The 15,473-nt window shown below is 44.6% G+C and overlaps 1 protein-coding gene across 3 annotated transcripts in view; it reads left to right on the top strand.

The window, feature by feature from the left end:
* LOC147608854 (DNA topoisomerase 1 beta-like) overlaps nucleotides 1-11,787 on the top strand; it is a 43,267-nt gene extending 31,480 nt beyond the window's left edge. Inside the window, exons 1-5 of one of the 3 annotated variants that reach the window (XM_086788154.1) lie at nucleotides 9,604-9,625; nucleotides 9,957-10,046; nucleotides 10,177-10,280; nucleotides 10,366-10,534; nucleotides 10,938-11,522. In XM_086788154.1, coding sequence (XP_086644280.1) covers nucleotides 10,011-10,046; nucleotides 10,177-10,280; nucleotides 10,366-10,534; nucleotides 10,938-11,006 — 378 coding nt within the window. In that variant the 5' untranslated portion in view covers nucleotides 9,604-9,625; nucleotides 9,957-10,010 and the 3' untranslated portion in view covers nucleotides 11,007-11,522. Of the gene's footprint in view, nucleotides 1-9,603; nucleotides 9,626-9,945; nucleotides 10,047-10,176; nucleotides 10,281-10,365; nucleotides 10,535-10,937 lie in introns of those variants that run through there. The other 2 variants (XR_015264305.1, XM_086788153.1) reach the window with 2 other exon arrangements.
* Nucleotides 11,788-15,473: the final 3,686 nt, after the last annotated feature.

The raw sequence follows: 15,473 nt of genomic DNA, 5'->3' as shown, positions 1-15,473 counted from the left end.
AACTCAAACTGTTGAGCTTTATGAGTGACGTGTGTGCAAAGACCAGGTGTGTACAGTGTACCCATCCACGACTAAATTATGAGACACTAATGTACAGCTCATCTTCGTAGCCAACTGCAGAGAGATGGCATCCTCAGAGCTGCCCATGTCGAATAGGACAATGAACCGCTGTCTCTTTGTTGTGCCATAAGCACAGATAAGAGCTTTTGTCTGCCCTTCAGCCTTGCCCTCTTGCTTATCCTCAAATATCACTAGTATACTAGATTTAAAGAGTGTAATAGATGTGCGGCATTCGTGTTTGACATTAGAGGGGTGGGTGTAGCTTCAGCAGCGGCCACCATAGAGGAGGATGCTTTGCTGGCTTTCTCAGCCTGCCGCTTCACAACCAAAAGCTTTGATACTAGTGTAACATGCAACTCGTATGATCGTGTAACGTACAGCAAGACCTTCTTTATACCTTTATGTTATAGTGAGCATGAAGCAATCCACTTTTATCTATACTCACAAGAGTTAGAGTTGAAGAGAGAGAGTATGCAGAGATGACACCAGATTGGGTCCCAATCTACCTACTGAAGGGCCCCCTCCCACAAGCAGGAGTATTTTATTTGCTTTATTACTTTGGAGAACTTCTGTTACAATGTAGAAAACTTACTGAGAATGATTGATGAAGAATGCCAAACGCAAGGACGATGTAGACCTAACGTTTGTTGAACCATCAAACGAGTTAAAGACAAATTTGAAGCCACTTTGGAGAGACTTATACACCCCGATCTGCTAAGGGAGATGCACTACTGGAGGCTGAATGCTGAAACAAGCTTTGGGCTGCCTTGGGACTAAAGCACTAAGGTGCTTGGGCTGAGAATGATGTATGCACAAGACAGAAGTTTCAAGCACACATTCTTATGCACTAATCTATGACTGAATTAGATGAAGAATGAGATGATTTTAGACAATGGCTGAGGGCTGCTTATATATGAATTTTGCTGCTGGTTGGTCCAAACAACCTGCTGTCGGCCAGGACAGATTGCTCACGACTTGATGAAAATCAGCATTAAATGCTGTCCGAATTTCGCACGTGTGAGGCACCTGCTCAATGCTGGCCAACTCCTGTCCAGACCAGCCAATTGGCCATCCAGTACTTGAAAGGTTGCTGATGTAAATGTTCTCAAGTGCATCGTGAGCTCAACTGAGCTCTCTCTCCCCCCCCCCCCCCCCCTTCACGTATCTGCACCCCCCCTCTCTGCGTGTTTCTGCGCCGCCCCCCCCCTCTTTCGCCCCTCTTCTGCCCTTCGCACCTGCCGCGCTTCCCTGCCTGCCTCCCCTCTCCCCTTCACGTTTCCTGAGCCTCCCGCCCCTGTCTTCCCTCTCCTTCGCCCCTCTTGCCTGCCCAGCCTGCTCCTCCTCTCCTGCCTCCCCAACCCCCACCCCCCCCCCCCCCCCGCCCCCGCCCCCCGCCTTCCGTCCTCCATGTTAGCTTTCCTCCTTCCTTCCTTTTTCCCCTCCCTCGCAGGTTGAGTTATCAATTTCTTCGGGGGTTTTACTCTCATTTCGACAAGTTTCGGCCTATTGTGGTGTTCACTCTCAAGAGGACTCCATGGCAGCCACTCCGTCATCCCCGACTGAGGCCGCCGTTGCTTGCATTTCCTTTTCCAAAGCAGATCTTCAGATTCTCGCCACGACTATTGCCACATTAGAGCCCTCCACCCTAGTTTGCAAAATTGTTGGTAGCCGCCCTACGTGCAGACAGCTCAAAGATCTATTCCAGGCGAGGCTCATTGGTGAGCCTACAAAGATCACAGATATTCACCCTCCCTCTGGGGCGTGGATACTACAAGGTGGAATTTGACTCACCAACGGCGTCAGACTGAGTCATGCAGCTGAGCCCCCTTTCATTGCGTGCGGCACATGCCTTCTTTGCGCGGTGGCAGCACGGCTTCGATCCTGCGTCTGACCCTCTTGCTGGCATGTCGAGCTTATCTCTCACAGCAACACCCCTCTCTAGCCTCTCCGCCCCTCCCTCACCGCCTCCCCCGCCTCCTCCCCTTCCTCCTCCATCCTCGACACCGAATCTACCCACAACAGTTCACTCTGCCCCGTCCTCCTCATCCGCCCCCCCCCCCCCCAACAAAATCTGCCTCTCCAGAGCACTCATGTCACCCCCCAGCGGCCCTCGACCACCTTTCTGAGGGGCGCACCCGCTGATGCAGGAAGATCCTTCAAGGCAGGAGTCACACTTTCTGGGCTCCATCCTTCGGCCCCTCAGGGAGACTTGGAGGTGGCACGGCCACAGTCTCAGGAGCAGAGTATTTGGTCTGGGCGGAGATTATTCTAGTACTCAAGGGACACGACCCTTGGCATCTTCGAGAGTTTGGGGTAGTCCTGGGAGCCTTAGCTTCTCGAGATTGGATAGGAGGAGCACCGGCCCCAGCCTCTCCAGACTAGACAGGTTTTATGTTGATGAATGGGCTTGCAACCATGGGGGCATGATCGGTATCCTGGCAGGCACTATTTTTTCAAATCACGCCCTGGTTATTCTGTCCTTAGAGAACCCAAGGAGGCATGACACGCATGCGAGCTCTAGGATTCCGGACAGCCTCATTCAGGACCCTGAGATATGTAGCAGTACACAGTAGATATGGCAGGATTGGACTTTTATCTCAGGCTCTGTTGTGTGCACATTGGATGTGGGCCTAGGGGAGACTAGCAGTTTCTTGCAGGAGGCAGCCCAGAGCCAATTTGAGGGAATCCGGGAGCAGGAGAGGAGTCTGAGGAGTAGTCTAGCCTCTTTACATCAGTTTTAAAAGAGATCCCCCAATAGCCAGTGGATTGAGAGTCAGCTAGCTGCCGCCCGCACGAAGATTAGATCCATTGAGGAGAGCATGGTGGAGTTCAAGTATCATGCCAGAGCTTCATTTTGGACTCAGGCCAGTGACAGAGTCACAGGGAATTTCTTTGAGATAGCTGGCCCCCACAAGAGGAGAGACGGCATTCACAAGTTGTGTGGCGAGGATGGAGCTATTGTTTCAAATCCCCCCCTTGTGTGAGCCATCGCCGGACTTTTTTCGATCTCTCCTCACTGGGGCCCCATTATCTCCACAGGTAGTAGACGCGCGCAAGAGGGTCTAGCGGCGCACGAGGGAGGTGGTTCCCCCTTCTCTTCGATCCTTCTTATTGACACCATTCACTGCTTAGGAGTTGGCGGAGGCATTGACGGCACTTCCCAAGGACAAATGCCCAGGGGCGGACGGGCTTCCAGTCTCTTTCTTTATTTGTCATTGGGATCTCATGGAAGGCGGCCTTCGAGCTACCTTCAATGAGATTATGATCACAGGTGCCATGCCAGAGAAGCTCTTAGAGGGCTTGATTCACTTGATTCCCAAGGAGGGTGGTGACCAATTGGAGATCCGGCAATGGAGACCCATCAGGGACCGCCTATAAGATCTTGGCCAAGGCCGTCGGCGGCAGGAGACTTGAGCCTTTTCTCCCAGACTTGATCCATGACACTCAGACTGGTTTTGTTCAGGATAGGAGCATTCTAGACAACATCTTTACCTTTTGGGAGGAAAGCCTATGATAGGGTGGATTGGAGCTTTCTAGAGAGCCGGAGTGGATTCCCTGTGGAGTGGATTCGTGGGGTTTCAAGACTTTACTCGGCCTCGCACAGCCAGGTCCTCATTCAAGGAGTCTGCGGCGACAGAATTCCCCTTTCCCGCTCGATTCGGCAAGGCTGTCATTTGGCACCTTACCTCTTCCTATTCGTCGCCGAGGCCATGAGTAGCTTTCTCTCTGCCCAGCAGACCGGGCTCCAGGGATTGCGTCTCCCCCTCCGCACGCAAGAGGAGTTGCTTGATTCAGAGTTTGTAGATGACCCAGAGACCTTCCTTATAGGAGATGTGGGGAATCTCCAGAGATTCGCAGAGGCGATCAAGGTTTTTTGCTGCGCATCAGGAGCACGGATCAACTCGCACAAGTTGTGTGGTTGTTGTTGGGTATGGGGGAAGATGCCTGCAGACAGACACACACACAAGTGCAAGAGAGAAGAACTAGTGAAGCTCAAGACTGCTGGAAAAGATGTACTCAATAAACGGGGACAGGGTGTAGCAGACTACCCTAGAAGAGGCTGTAAGCTCAAAGCTTTGCGGAAAGCTTCAAACTTTTCCCTCGAAAGAGACTGTGTAAACCCATCTGCTATATTGGCATGTGTAGACACATAAGCCAAGTCAATCTCTCCTACGTGGAGCCTTTCCCTGACATAATGATAGTGAACCTCAATATGCTTTCTGCTGTGGGCATGAAATACTGGGTTTCGTGCAACTGCCAAAGCACTCTGACTGTCAGTGTAAATGGTGGTAGGGGATTGCTGTCCAACACCAAGATTGGCTAGAAGGCGTCGTAGCCAGACACATTCCACGGTAGTTGTAAAGGCTACCCTGTATTCAGCTTCACAACTAGAAGTGGCCATTGTAGGCTACTTCTTACTGAGCCATGAGTTGCGTGAGTCACCAAGAAGAAAACAGTTACCACTGGTTGACACTCGCGTGTCATAAGCAACCTGCCCAATCACTGTCTGTAAATGCAAGCAAGCATAGTGTAGAGGAACTGTCATAAAACAAGGCAAAGTTTGCGGTGCCTTTAAGATAGCGAAAGGCACGCTTGCACGCTTGCCAATGCATAGTGCTCGGACATTGCATGAATCTGCTCAACTGAGAAACAGCATACTGTATGTCCAAACAAGTAGATCAGAAATAGATAAGGCATCCCACAGCTTGCTGATAAGTGGCAACATCAAAAGGCTCACCAACATGCTCAAGTGACAGTTTTAGACCTGGTTCGATAGGAGTAGAAACAGGTTTACAATCTGTCATGTGAAAATGCTCAAGGAGCTGCTCAACATATCTGCACTGAGATAACATGATACCCCCCTCAAAAGGTATAAACTGTATGCCCAAATAGTAATGTAAATGTCCCATGTCTGTGACATCAAAGGCATGCTGCAAATCAGCTTTAAAAGCTGAAATATCACCCTCTTCAGGGCCAGTGAGACGGGCATGTCATCCACATAAAGAATAAGGATGAGAACATTGTTCCCAATGTGGCGTACATAAAGTGTACTCTCAGCTGAACTATTCTGAAACCCTTTGGCAGTCAAGTATGCATGAATTTTGTGGTAACAAGCACGAGGGGCCTATTTAAGACCATACAGTGCTTTATGTAAACGGCATACTTTACTTTCTGCACCTTTTTGAACAAAGCCAGGAGGCTCAGAGACACAAACTTCCTCTTGCAAATCGCCATTCAAAAAAACAGTTTTGACATCCAACTGATGTACATGCCATTGCTTGTGGGCAACCAATGCAATAACAGTACGTATGGTAGTCATACGTGAAGTGGGAGCAAAGGTCTCCTCATAGTCAATGCCCTCACGTTGGGTATACTCTTTGGCGACCAAGCGAGCCTTATGGCGATCAACTGAACCATCAGGCTTACGCTTAAGCTTGAAAACCCATTTTGTGCCAATAGCACGCTCGTCGCCTGGGGGCAAGTCACATAACTCCCAAGTACCGTTTTTGTCAATGGAGTCCAACTCCAAACGCATGGCTGCCACCCCATGGCCATCCTCCAATGCATCAACATGAGAAATGGGTTCCTCATTACAAGCGGTGGCAACAAGAGCTGTATCCACATAATGTGAAGATGCATGGCGAGAAGCAGCACATGTACGACCTGGCATAAATGTAGACTAGCCATCTAGGAACAGTCTTTGACTTCCTAGTATCTGCATCTTCCTCTGCCAATGCATCACCCAAGGTATCCTAATCAATCTGAGGCATTTCAGGATCAATTTGGGGCAAGTTCAGCTGCTGATTTTGCTGGTTTTCAGCAGGCATAGGTGGCTGTAAATGAGCTGAAACCGGCTCTACATTGTCCACATTTGAATTGAATAAAGGCAACAAAGTATCAAACACATGTTCCGGCCCAATAGACGGCTGTTTGGTACATGAGACAAGTGGTTGAGATGCATATTCATCAAAGATAACATCTCTTGACACAATGATCTTGCTTGTATTAGGCACATAGAGTCTGTATCCTTTACTCTCACTACTATAACCAATGAAAATGCATTTGATTGCCTTCGCATCAAGCTTATGTCTTTGTTGTGTGGGCACATGCATATATGCCAAACACCCAAAGACTCTCATATGAGTCACCACTGGAATGCTGCCATTCCATGCCTCATAGGCAATCATAGATTTCAAGGCTTTAATGGGGCAACGGTTAAGCACATAATTGGCACACATAACCGCCTCAAGCCAAAACTTACTGGGCAGATCCTTGCTTTTGAGCATGCAACGTGCCATCTCCATAAGTGTACGATTACGTCTCTCTGCAACTCCATTTCGCTGAGTATAGGGGGTAGTACACTGATGAGAAATACCATGTAACTGCATGTAAGCTGTGAACTCATTTGACAAATATCCCCCCCCCCTCGATCTGTACGCAATGTGACAAGCTTGTGTCCACAAGCATTTTCAGCCATGGAACGGAAGTCTCTGAAAGCTGCAAAGGCACCTGACTTTTCTTTAAACCATACACCTAACAAAACCGAGTGTAGTCATCAATGAACGTGATGAAGTACAAGTGTCCTCCAAAAGATGGAGCCCTCATGGGGCCACAAAGATCACTATGAACGAGCTGTAATGGTCGGACAGCCCTCATAGCACCATCTTTAGGAAAGGAATTCTTGTGCATCTTTCCAAGGATGCATCCCTCACATACATTCTTGAAGGAAACCTGCATAGGAGGAAGCTCATGCACCATACCTTGCTTCTGCAAGCATACAAGAGATGAGAAGTTCAAGTGACCAAACCGAGCATGCCATAACTCAGTGTCACTCAACACACGGGTGGTGGATGCAAGCATAGCATCATGAGAATAAGTACTCCTGTCATACATATCGAGCTTATACAAGCCACTGCATAATGTCCCAGAAAGCATAAGAGAAGCTGAATCTCTGCTGTCATACACTAAGAAACAATGGTCAGAACACTGAACCTTAAACCTTGATAAACAAAAATGAGATTCTTCTTAATGCCTGGTACATATAAAGTGTGACAAAGAGTAAAGCTATCCCCATTACATGCTGTTAGCTCCACATTGCCAATGCCTTTAATGGAGTAAGAGGCATCATTGGCACACATAACTATGTCACCTGGAGGTGAATCCTGCAAATTGGCAAATAGATCTCTGTAAGAAGTGATGTGCTTAGAAGCACCAATGTCAAAGTACCAATCTCCAGCTGAGATACACATACAGGAAGCAGGCAAATTGCATGTTAGCACTAATGCATATCCCTCATGAGTCTTTAGTGTCCACAATAGCAGCCAAACCTTGCTGCTTCTTTTTCTTTTCACTCTCAATGCGCTTCCTACATTCCTCAATAAGATGACCAGGTTTTCTGCAATAGTTGCATCTCTTCTTTTTCTTGTTGTCACCCTCTTTAGACGAGGTAGAATCTGAATGGGCATGTGGTTTGCCCTTAGGTTTACCACTGGATGCAGCCCCAGATTTACCTTTGTTTCGATCAAAGGCACCAAATGCCTGATCAATAGAAAGCATAGTGATCCTATTAGAACGAGACTGCTTCTCCTGCAATAAGAGAGTCCCCAACTCATCAAAGGTATACAAATTTGGATTACCCTTCATGAGTAGACGAAGAGTAGTAGCAAAACCCTGATGGATTCTGGCAAACCCTGAAGCATTGTAGATACAAGTAAACCATCTGGAATGACCTCATCAATGTTGATGAGCTACTCTCGCAAATCCTTGATGCGGATAAGAAACTTGTCCATTGAATCACCCTCATCCATATGCTCAGACTCAATCTTCTTACGAAGATAGGCAACACAGGCCTCATTTGGTTGCGAACCTGATACAAAGAAGCAAGTACATCCCATGCACCCTTAGAAGAAGTGCATGAACGATGTGTGTTATAACCTGCCTTCTGCATGAAAGGGCAATCAAAGCATGTGCCTGAGTATCCTTGGCATCCCATCTGAGCTGTTTTGGAGTGGGTGGCAAAGGTGCAAAAGATGTAGCACCACCTGAAGATACATCATCACCTGCATCAATGGTTCCTGAAGTACTTGCTCCTCGTGCAGGCGCAATGTACCTGACATCAGCTCCTAATACATAAACCCACAAATTCTTTGCAACAAGTACATGTTTCATCATGTATGCCCACATAGGATAGTTGGTGCCATCCAACTTATCCTCAACGGAAAGCATTCCAAATAAATCACTAGTGTTCCCAAACATGGCTGTCACAAGTGTGTACAAACAAGTAGTAATGCTATAACCAATCATGGCCGCTTGGAAGAGCTACCTTTGCAAACTGAGTGGACTACATGGATTGGCCTATCCCAGACCCCTCAGTAATGGAGTCAGCAAAGAGAAAGCTCTTCAAGGATGTGCAATGCTCCCTACAAGAGAGCATTCCAACTCGTGTAGTAAAAATTATTGTTTACCTACCAATTACTGTGTTTGTGAAACTTTTTAGCTTATTTCAGGTGAAGATAACGAGAACCATGCTTGTCTGCAAAGATTTGGACACATTCCTCTTAGCAAGACTTCTTGATGAGAGATGGCCGAGTAAAGTTTTTGACGATATCCATTGTAACTTTGCACTGGAGTTACGAAGTACATGATTGCAACTCAAACTTTTATCTCGTCCTTCTGGTATAGCAGGTCACGTTACATCAATGGAGAGTTGGTACCACATCCAAAAATTTGGGGAAAATGCCCCAATGTCAATTGAATCTGCCTGCACATGTCTATAAAGGACCTGCAAATGGTGTCAATTTTTGTAAAATCCCCAAATTCTAGTGCAATTACGCACCGAATCAGGTAAAATCAGTGGCAATGTATGTCAATTTTGCAATTTTGAGCTCAAGGATAAAAAGCCCCAAAATTAATGCAGCCAATTTGCTAATAGTTTTTAGCAATTTCTGAAATTTTTAAAAGAAATTAAAAAAATCGCAAACTGGTTATACTGTTGGCACAGTTTGAGGAGACGATTGAAGCCAAGATTCATAGGCGCCTCTGTTAGGTACAGTCGGGCAGCTGGGGCGGCTCTGTTGCAAGCGGCGCAGAACCGTGCAGGCGACGCAAGACAGGCATAAAGACGGCGGCGAACGCAGATCTGAAGGCGGCGAACGCAAATCTGAAGGCGGCGAACAGCGATCTGAGGGCGGCGATGGCAAATCTGAAGGCGGTGAACAGCAATGGCGATGGATCTGGATCTGACGTACATGACTCAAATGACGTGATAGTTGCTTGATTTCTTCAGAACCAAGGATTATCCAAAAGACATTCTAACCTCAAGCAAAGACCAAAAGATGAAGTGATAGGTGCCGGTTTTGAAGGGGATGCAATCCCAATGCAATAAAGAAATCCCTCTTTGTACTTGCTTTTTCCTCAGGAGAGGAGAGAGAAGAAAGGTTCTCATGTTGATCCTCTTTCCAGAGAGAGAATTGCTTTGGACTTGCTTTTTCCTGAAGAGAGGAGAGAGAAGAAAGGCGCTCGTGTTGATCCTCTTTCCAGATGGAGAATTGAAAATTTTAGTGGAGTATGTGATCACTTCCCCGAGAGAGCAAAAGAATCGTTGTGGTGTGAATTTGAGTCAGTGAGAAGAGATTATGCAGCAAGTACATAGCAGCTCTTCAAGGGTCTTGTTTGTTTCATTGTAGGGTTAAATAGGGGTGTCCATTATTACCTTGGCTCTTGTGTTTAATCTGGGTGAGGCGGTCGATTACAGTGCTTGTAGGATTGCTTGTTTGCTGCACAAATATTGCCCAATATTGCTGCACATGGATGTTTGTCTTAGTTTGTTTAGATTTGAGATTAAGTGAAATAGAATGTGCCCCTCTTATTTTGATTACATTGAAGTTATGATGCAGGTTGCAATCTTATGTAACCATCAAAGGTCTGTCTCCAAGTCGCATGGAGCACAGATGGAAAAGTTGGAAGGCAAAATGACAGAGCTGGAAGTATTCTCTTTTCCCTCCTAATGTGAATAATGGAATAGTTTCTATGCAGACATTTGAAGGGTCAGGCATAGGCCATTTTTCGGATGATAAACCAGGGCTTTGAAACTGTTTTGTCCATGTTTGTAACTAGGAACTACTTAATGAGCTGCGCATAGACCTGGATAGGGCAAAAAGGGGCAAGCCGCCTCTTAAGGATGCAGACGGAAAGCCGAAACGGAATCAAAATCCTGAAGCGTATGCTATGTGACATTACTTTCTTTGATTAACTTGCCATGGGTCTACTTGTAATGCAATATGGTCCCCTGCTGTTAATGGCCAGGTTGGAGAAAAAGATTACACAAACAGAGCAGAAGATAGACAAAATGAAGTTGGACATGAGGATCAAGGATGATCTCAAAACCGTAGCTCTCGGGACATCAAAGATTAACTACATGGATCCTCGGATTACAGTAGCTTGGTGCAAAAGGCACGAAGTTCCTATTGAAAAGGTCAGCTTCAACACTCTAATTGCATTTTCTCATTGACAATCACTCTAATTTCATTTTTTTGTCATGGATAACCACTCTATATGCATTTTTTTCCAGGGATAATAACTCCAATCACATCTAATCACTTTTGCTCTCATGGTTAATCACTTTAATTGCATTTTTTTCCCATGGACAGAGTCCAATTCCATTATTTTCCCATGGATAATCACTCTAATTGCATGTTTTCTCATGGCTAACCCCATTTTTCAACATGGATAATATCTTTAGTTACCATTTTCCTCGTGCTGCTATTTTTCACGGATAATCACCCCTGTAGCAAGTAGGTTAGCTCTCTTCATGTGGCTTTTAAACTAAAGGGAGGCATCTCTACATAAGCATTTACATGATTTCGTGGCTTTCACAGATTTTTAACAAATCTCTCCTGGCAAAGTTTGCATGGGCAATGGATGTGGACATGAATTACCGCTTCTAGGGCATCTTGCCATGCAGTTTTCGGGCTAGGTTACGGTTGTTTGATGTGTAACTGATTTGGTGCACTGTGTGAAACGGGCACTAGGTGAGCTGTAGGGAACCAAAGTGGCATCCTCTGTGTGAAGCAGGCAATAGGTGAGCAGTTGGGAACCACAGTGGCATTCTCTTCCAAATGGTTTTGCAGCAGTATGTCATTTAGTTGGGCAGAAGGAAGTTGATAATGGTTAGCATGGTGTGGTGGTTACTGGAGTTACCTGGAGGCATGTAGACACTCTTTCACACTTGGCTACACCCATGGGCGGGGCACGGTGTAGTTTGTGGCCTAGCAGCTAACCTTCAAGAAATAATTGCTGAAACAAGCTGGGTGCCTTGTATTTGTAAAGCCTTTGCTTCACCCAAAAATGGCAGTAATTTTTTAAATGAGAAAGTACCCAACATTCATAATCAACGGTTTTACGAGGATCGGCAGGCGGACAGTTTTTTAATGAAAGGAGGTTGGAGAGGGATATTTAACACCCATGTGTCCTCATTGTTATTCCTTTTTACTCTCTGCACAAGATATGAGTTCATTTCAGCATGATTGGGATTTCTTGTCAGTAGGGCTTTTGTATGAGTCCTTGTGGAGCCCATCTTTGTGGGGGCCTAATATCTGCTGCTACCACAGCAGACATGGGGTAATGTGTGTGCTCTGAATGAAGATGGCTCACAAGTATCCACTTACAAGAAATTAGGTCTAGTGGAATCATCATAATTTTTTGTTTAGATCATTGGAGTTGAATGTAGACAAATGGTGTGTACTGTGAATAATTTTCTGGGTGCCACACGTTTCAAAGCTGTCTCCAAACTCTCTGCCCTCAATAGGACGGGCTGCTCAACCATGGTTGCTCCTCATAACGAGGGGACTTCCATGTACATATGCATGACTGAAGGGTATTTTCAATCAAGAAGTCTTGTTAGCATATGAAATCCTTTGTAAGTTTTTTTTTTTTTGGGGGTAATTTTTGAGTGCACATGCATTTCTTCCGAGCTGCATGTGCCAAGATAATCCAAGGAGAGACTTAGGCAGAGTAGGTAAGAATAGACCATTGCGGCTCATTTTTAACAATTGGAATACTAAATTTAATATATAAAAGTGAATCCTTAATTACCATATCGGAGAATTTGGAAAAATCCTAAGACTTTGGAAATTTTCTTTTCAATCCACTTTTTGGTATCTTAAGCATACAAACTCAAAAGTTGTCAGAGAATAATGTGCATTTAGAACCTACAAAAGCTTAAAAAGGTTCCCCATGGTCTCTTTTTTATAATCTTGTAAAATGAGAATTGAAATTTTTTCAAATTCTCTAATATGGTGTTCTTATGTTAAGCAACAGAAATAAGACATAAAAAGGAACATATATATACAAACAAATATGAGCAAGAGTTATGCAAAAAACGAAACCAATATTATAGACCTAATTTGCCATGATAATGATAGCCTTAGTGTGGAAGATGCAGAAACTAAAATGTCAATTCTTGGACCGAAATCAGCTTTATGATGATGTGGTTTAGTATTGATCTCTTGACTCGTGTTAGAGTGGAGGGTCCAATAAGTGGACAGTCACCTTGGTAGAACAAAGATAACTTGTAGTTTTAGTGTCAAAGGTCCAATCCATGTGTAAGTTTGTTGATGTGGGACTAAATTCGTAAATTTTTGTACTTTTAAGAAAATTGTACAAATTTAAAATGCTAAACAATTTTATTGGGTTATAGTAAACTTATAAAATACTACGGTTAAATGCATAATCAAAGTTTGTTTAAAAAAAAGTCTCATATGCTCTTTACTCCCAAGTAAACCAGGTCTTGTCTAACCACCATCAATATTATTATAATTCTAGTCAAGTGAAGAGCTTCCCTTAGTCTTGTCAAAAGATTTGTTGTTGGGTCTTGTCTTCGACGAGCAAATTGTAACTTGTGTGGGTGTGCTAGCTTGTTTGGCTGTTGCATCTTCACTCTGTTTGTCACACCTGAATGCTCCTTTACAGAAGGGGTGAAGGGAGAGCTCTCAATGTCTAGATAGAGGTAAAAAGTGACGATTCTTCATAGTAGTTCTCTGTCACAAAAGGTGAGGAAAGAAGCAACTAATGAAAGAGTAAAACTTACAATCGAGCCTATTCAAAAAAGCTTTCATCTAGTATGTAAGAACCCAATAGCATGCAAGTAAGCAAGAAGAGGGAAGGAGAGCTCACAAGAAAACTATTGCAAGGGAAATGATGGTGTATTGCTTATTGTAAAAAAATGACATATTCAAATGACTAGTGTTCACACAAGGTTGATTAATCTTAAAAATGAGACGGTCTCTATTATTAATCTTAAGCAATTATGTATACGCAGTCTGTAGACATTCTCTATTTGACATTAAGTGCATAAAAGGTTGTTATATATGTTCCAATGTCGTCTTACAAAAGATAAGTGTTCGTTTAGGTAGATAAGATGGTAAAACGTCTTATTGTAGGTCAGGAGGGTGAAACCATGTTAACCAATGGAGTGGTTAATATATCTCCCCTCTTGATGGTGACTACTTCCTTGTGTCACCTAAGTAGGTAGTGAAGTTGCTATTGAGGTAGAAGGTGTGGATGGTTTAGGGTATGACATGAAGTTGGCGGCTGAGGTTAAGTGGTATAGTTTGGGATTGATCCACAAACCAAATGTGGGACAAAGTCATAAGAAACTTTAGGTATCCCTGATGGTAGATTGCCTGTCGAGACAGAGCGTGGAAAGTGATATAGATAATATAAAGGTTCTTCGTGCTAGGTCTCCGTTGGTTGTAGAAGTAGTGTGGACCCTTAAACATAAGGTAGTTGGTAGAAGTGGTATGTATCGTGTAATTGGTTGAATGAGTGCTAAGACCACAACGGAATCGTTTGCATGGGAAGGTAGCGGTCCAGATTTTCATGGCATGACATGAGGAGGATAGGATCCAATGTCACATCGTGATGCTTAGAGATTGGGATTCTTCATGGTGTACGTTGGCCAGAGTGACTTTTTGTTGCTGTTGAGTTGGAGTTGAAGTAAAGTTTACATGCATTGAAGCTCGTTTGGGGTCCCTACAAGGACGAGGGTTCTCTAAGCGATGGATTATACCATGGGTCAAGCTTGTGCCCGCCATGGTTCCTCCATCTAGATATGTACTTGGAGGGTTAGCGTTGATGAGTAAAGATGTAGATGCATGTGTGTGTGTGTGCCGTGAGATGTGAGAAGTGAAAAAAATTGTGATGCTTGTGAAGAAATATAAAGGTGACATATATGGACAGTGGGCGGGAGTGCCCGTGTTTATGCATTTCTTCAACAAAAGACTTTTTCTAACTCAACTTCTTTCTTTGACTCTTTTTGCTACTTTATTTGACATTTACTTGACATATCTTTTCTTGGGGAGTCAAGGTTATTACATTGGTTGAGTCATGATAGCGGACTTGCATATGATTGTGCTCACAATTACAATGGAGCTGGGTGGTCTCTATAGCTTGATGGATTTGGTGATGTCAAGCACTTGGGATAGAGATAGTGTGGATCAATGGGTGGTGTGGTCGAAGACGAGGCTATTGAAGATTCGTGTTGATTGTAGGAAGGTCCAGGCAATGGGTCGTACCATGAGTCAGGCTTGCGCTCGCCATGGTCTCCCTATCCAAAGATGTACCTGGACGACTATCAGTGGTGAGGCTTAAGACATGTTTATGAAAGAAGAGTGTCTATGTGTTTATAACATGTAGAGCCTGTGGATATATTGCATGCATAATTGAAAAAAAGGCACCCATGTAGAATCTTCTTTCGGTGAAAACCTTAACACTCTACTTTCTTCGATACTTTTTATTCATCTTTCTCTTACTCTTACACACGGTTTGAGATAGGGAATTGATTGTTGATGTGTAATGAGGCTGGTCGATAAGGCGAGTGTGAATGAGGTTGGTTATCCCCCTGAGAATGGAAGAATTTAGGACACCCAGTTTGGTAGGTATATTGGTAAACTACGAATGATGGGGGGGCTTTTCAGAGATGCCAAATGGATTCTTCTTCTTCTTGAGCCTACTGGACAGTGCCGACCTTGGGCATTTGGTGTTGCTTTGACCTTTTGGGCATCTCTACCTTGTTTGATTAGCATGAGTGTAGACAAGTTTGGTGCATTAGAGGGAGATGCATAGTGTGGTTGATTGAGTCTTCGTTGTGTGAGAAGAGCTCTGTTTGGGTGCATGGATCCGACGACTCCATGGAATGCAATTGGGATGCTCAATTAATTGGGCAAGATGGATGATTCTTTGGAGAGCATCTTAATGAAGTCCAAGCTTGCCATGCGTGGATGAAAGGCTAGTAGCCCTTGTGAGTGTGCAGACGTCGAAATTTTGATTCATGTGGAAAGAGGGTTGGATTGAGCAAGAACAAGACTCAATGAAGAAGACGAGACAAGACAATTAGATCAAAGGAAACCATGCAA

This window comes from Cibotium barometz, chromosome 52 (assembly GCF_041138505.1).
Source record: "Cibotium barometz isolate CiBa-2024 chromosome 52, ASM4113850v1, whole genome shotgun sequence".
Lineage (NCBI taxonomy): Eukaryota > Viridiplantae > Streptophyta > Polypodiopsida > Cyatheales > Cibotiaceae > Cibotium > Cibotium barometz.
This window is presented reverse-complemented; position numbering and strand designations above follow the sequence as displayed.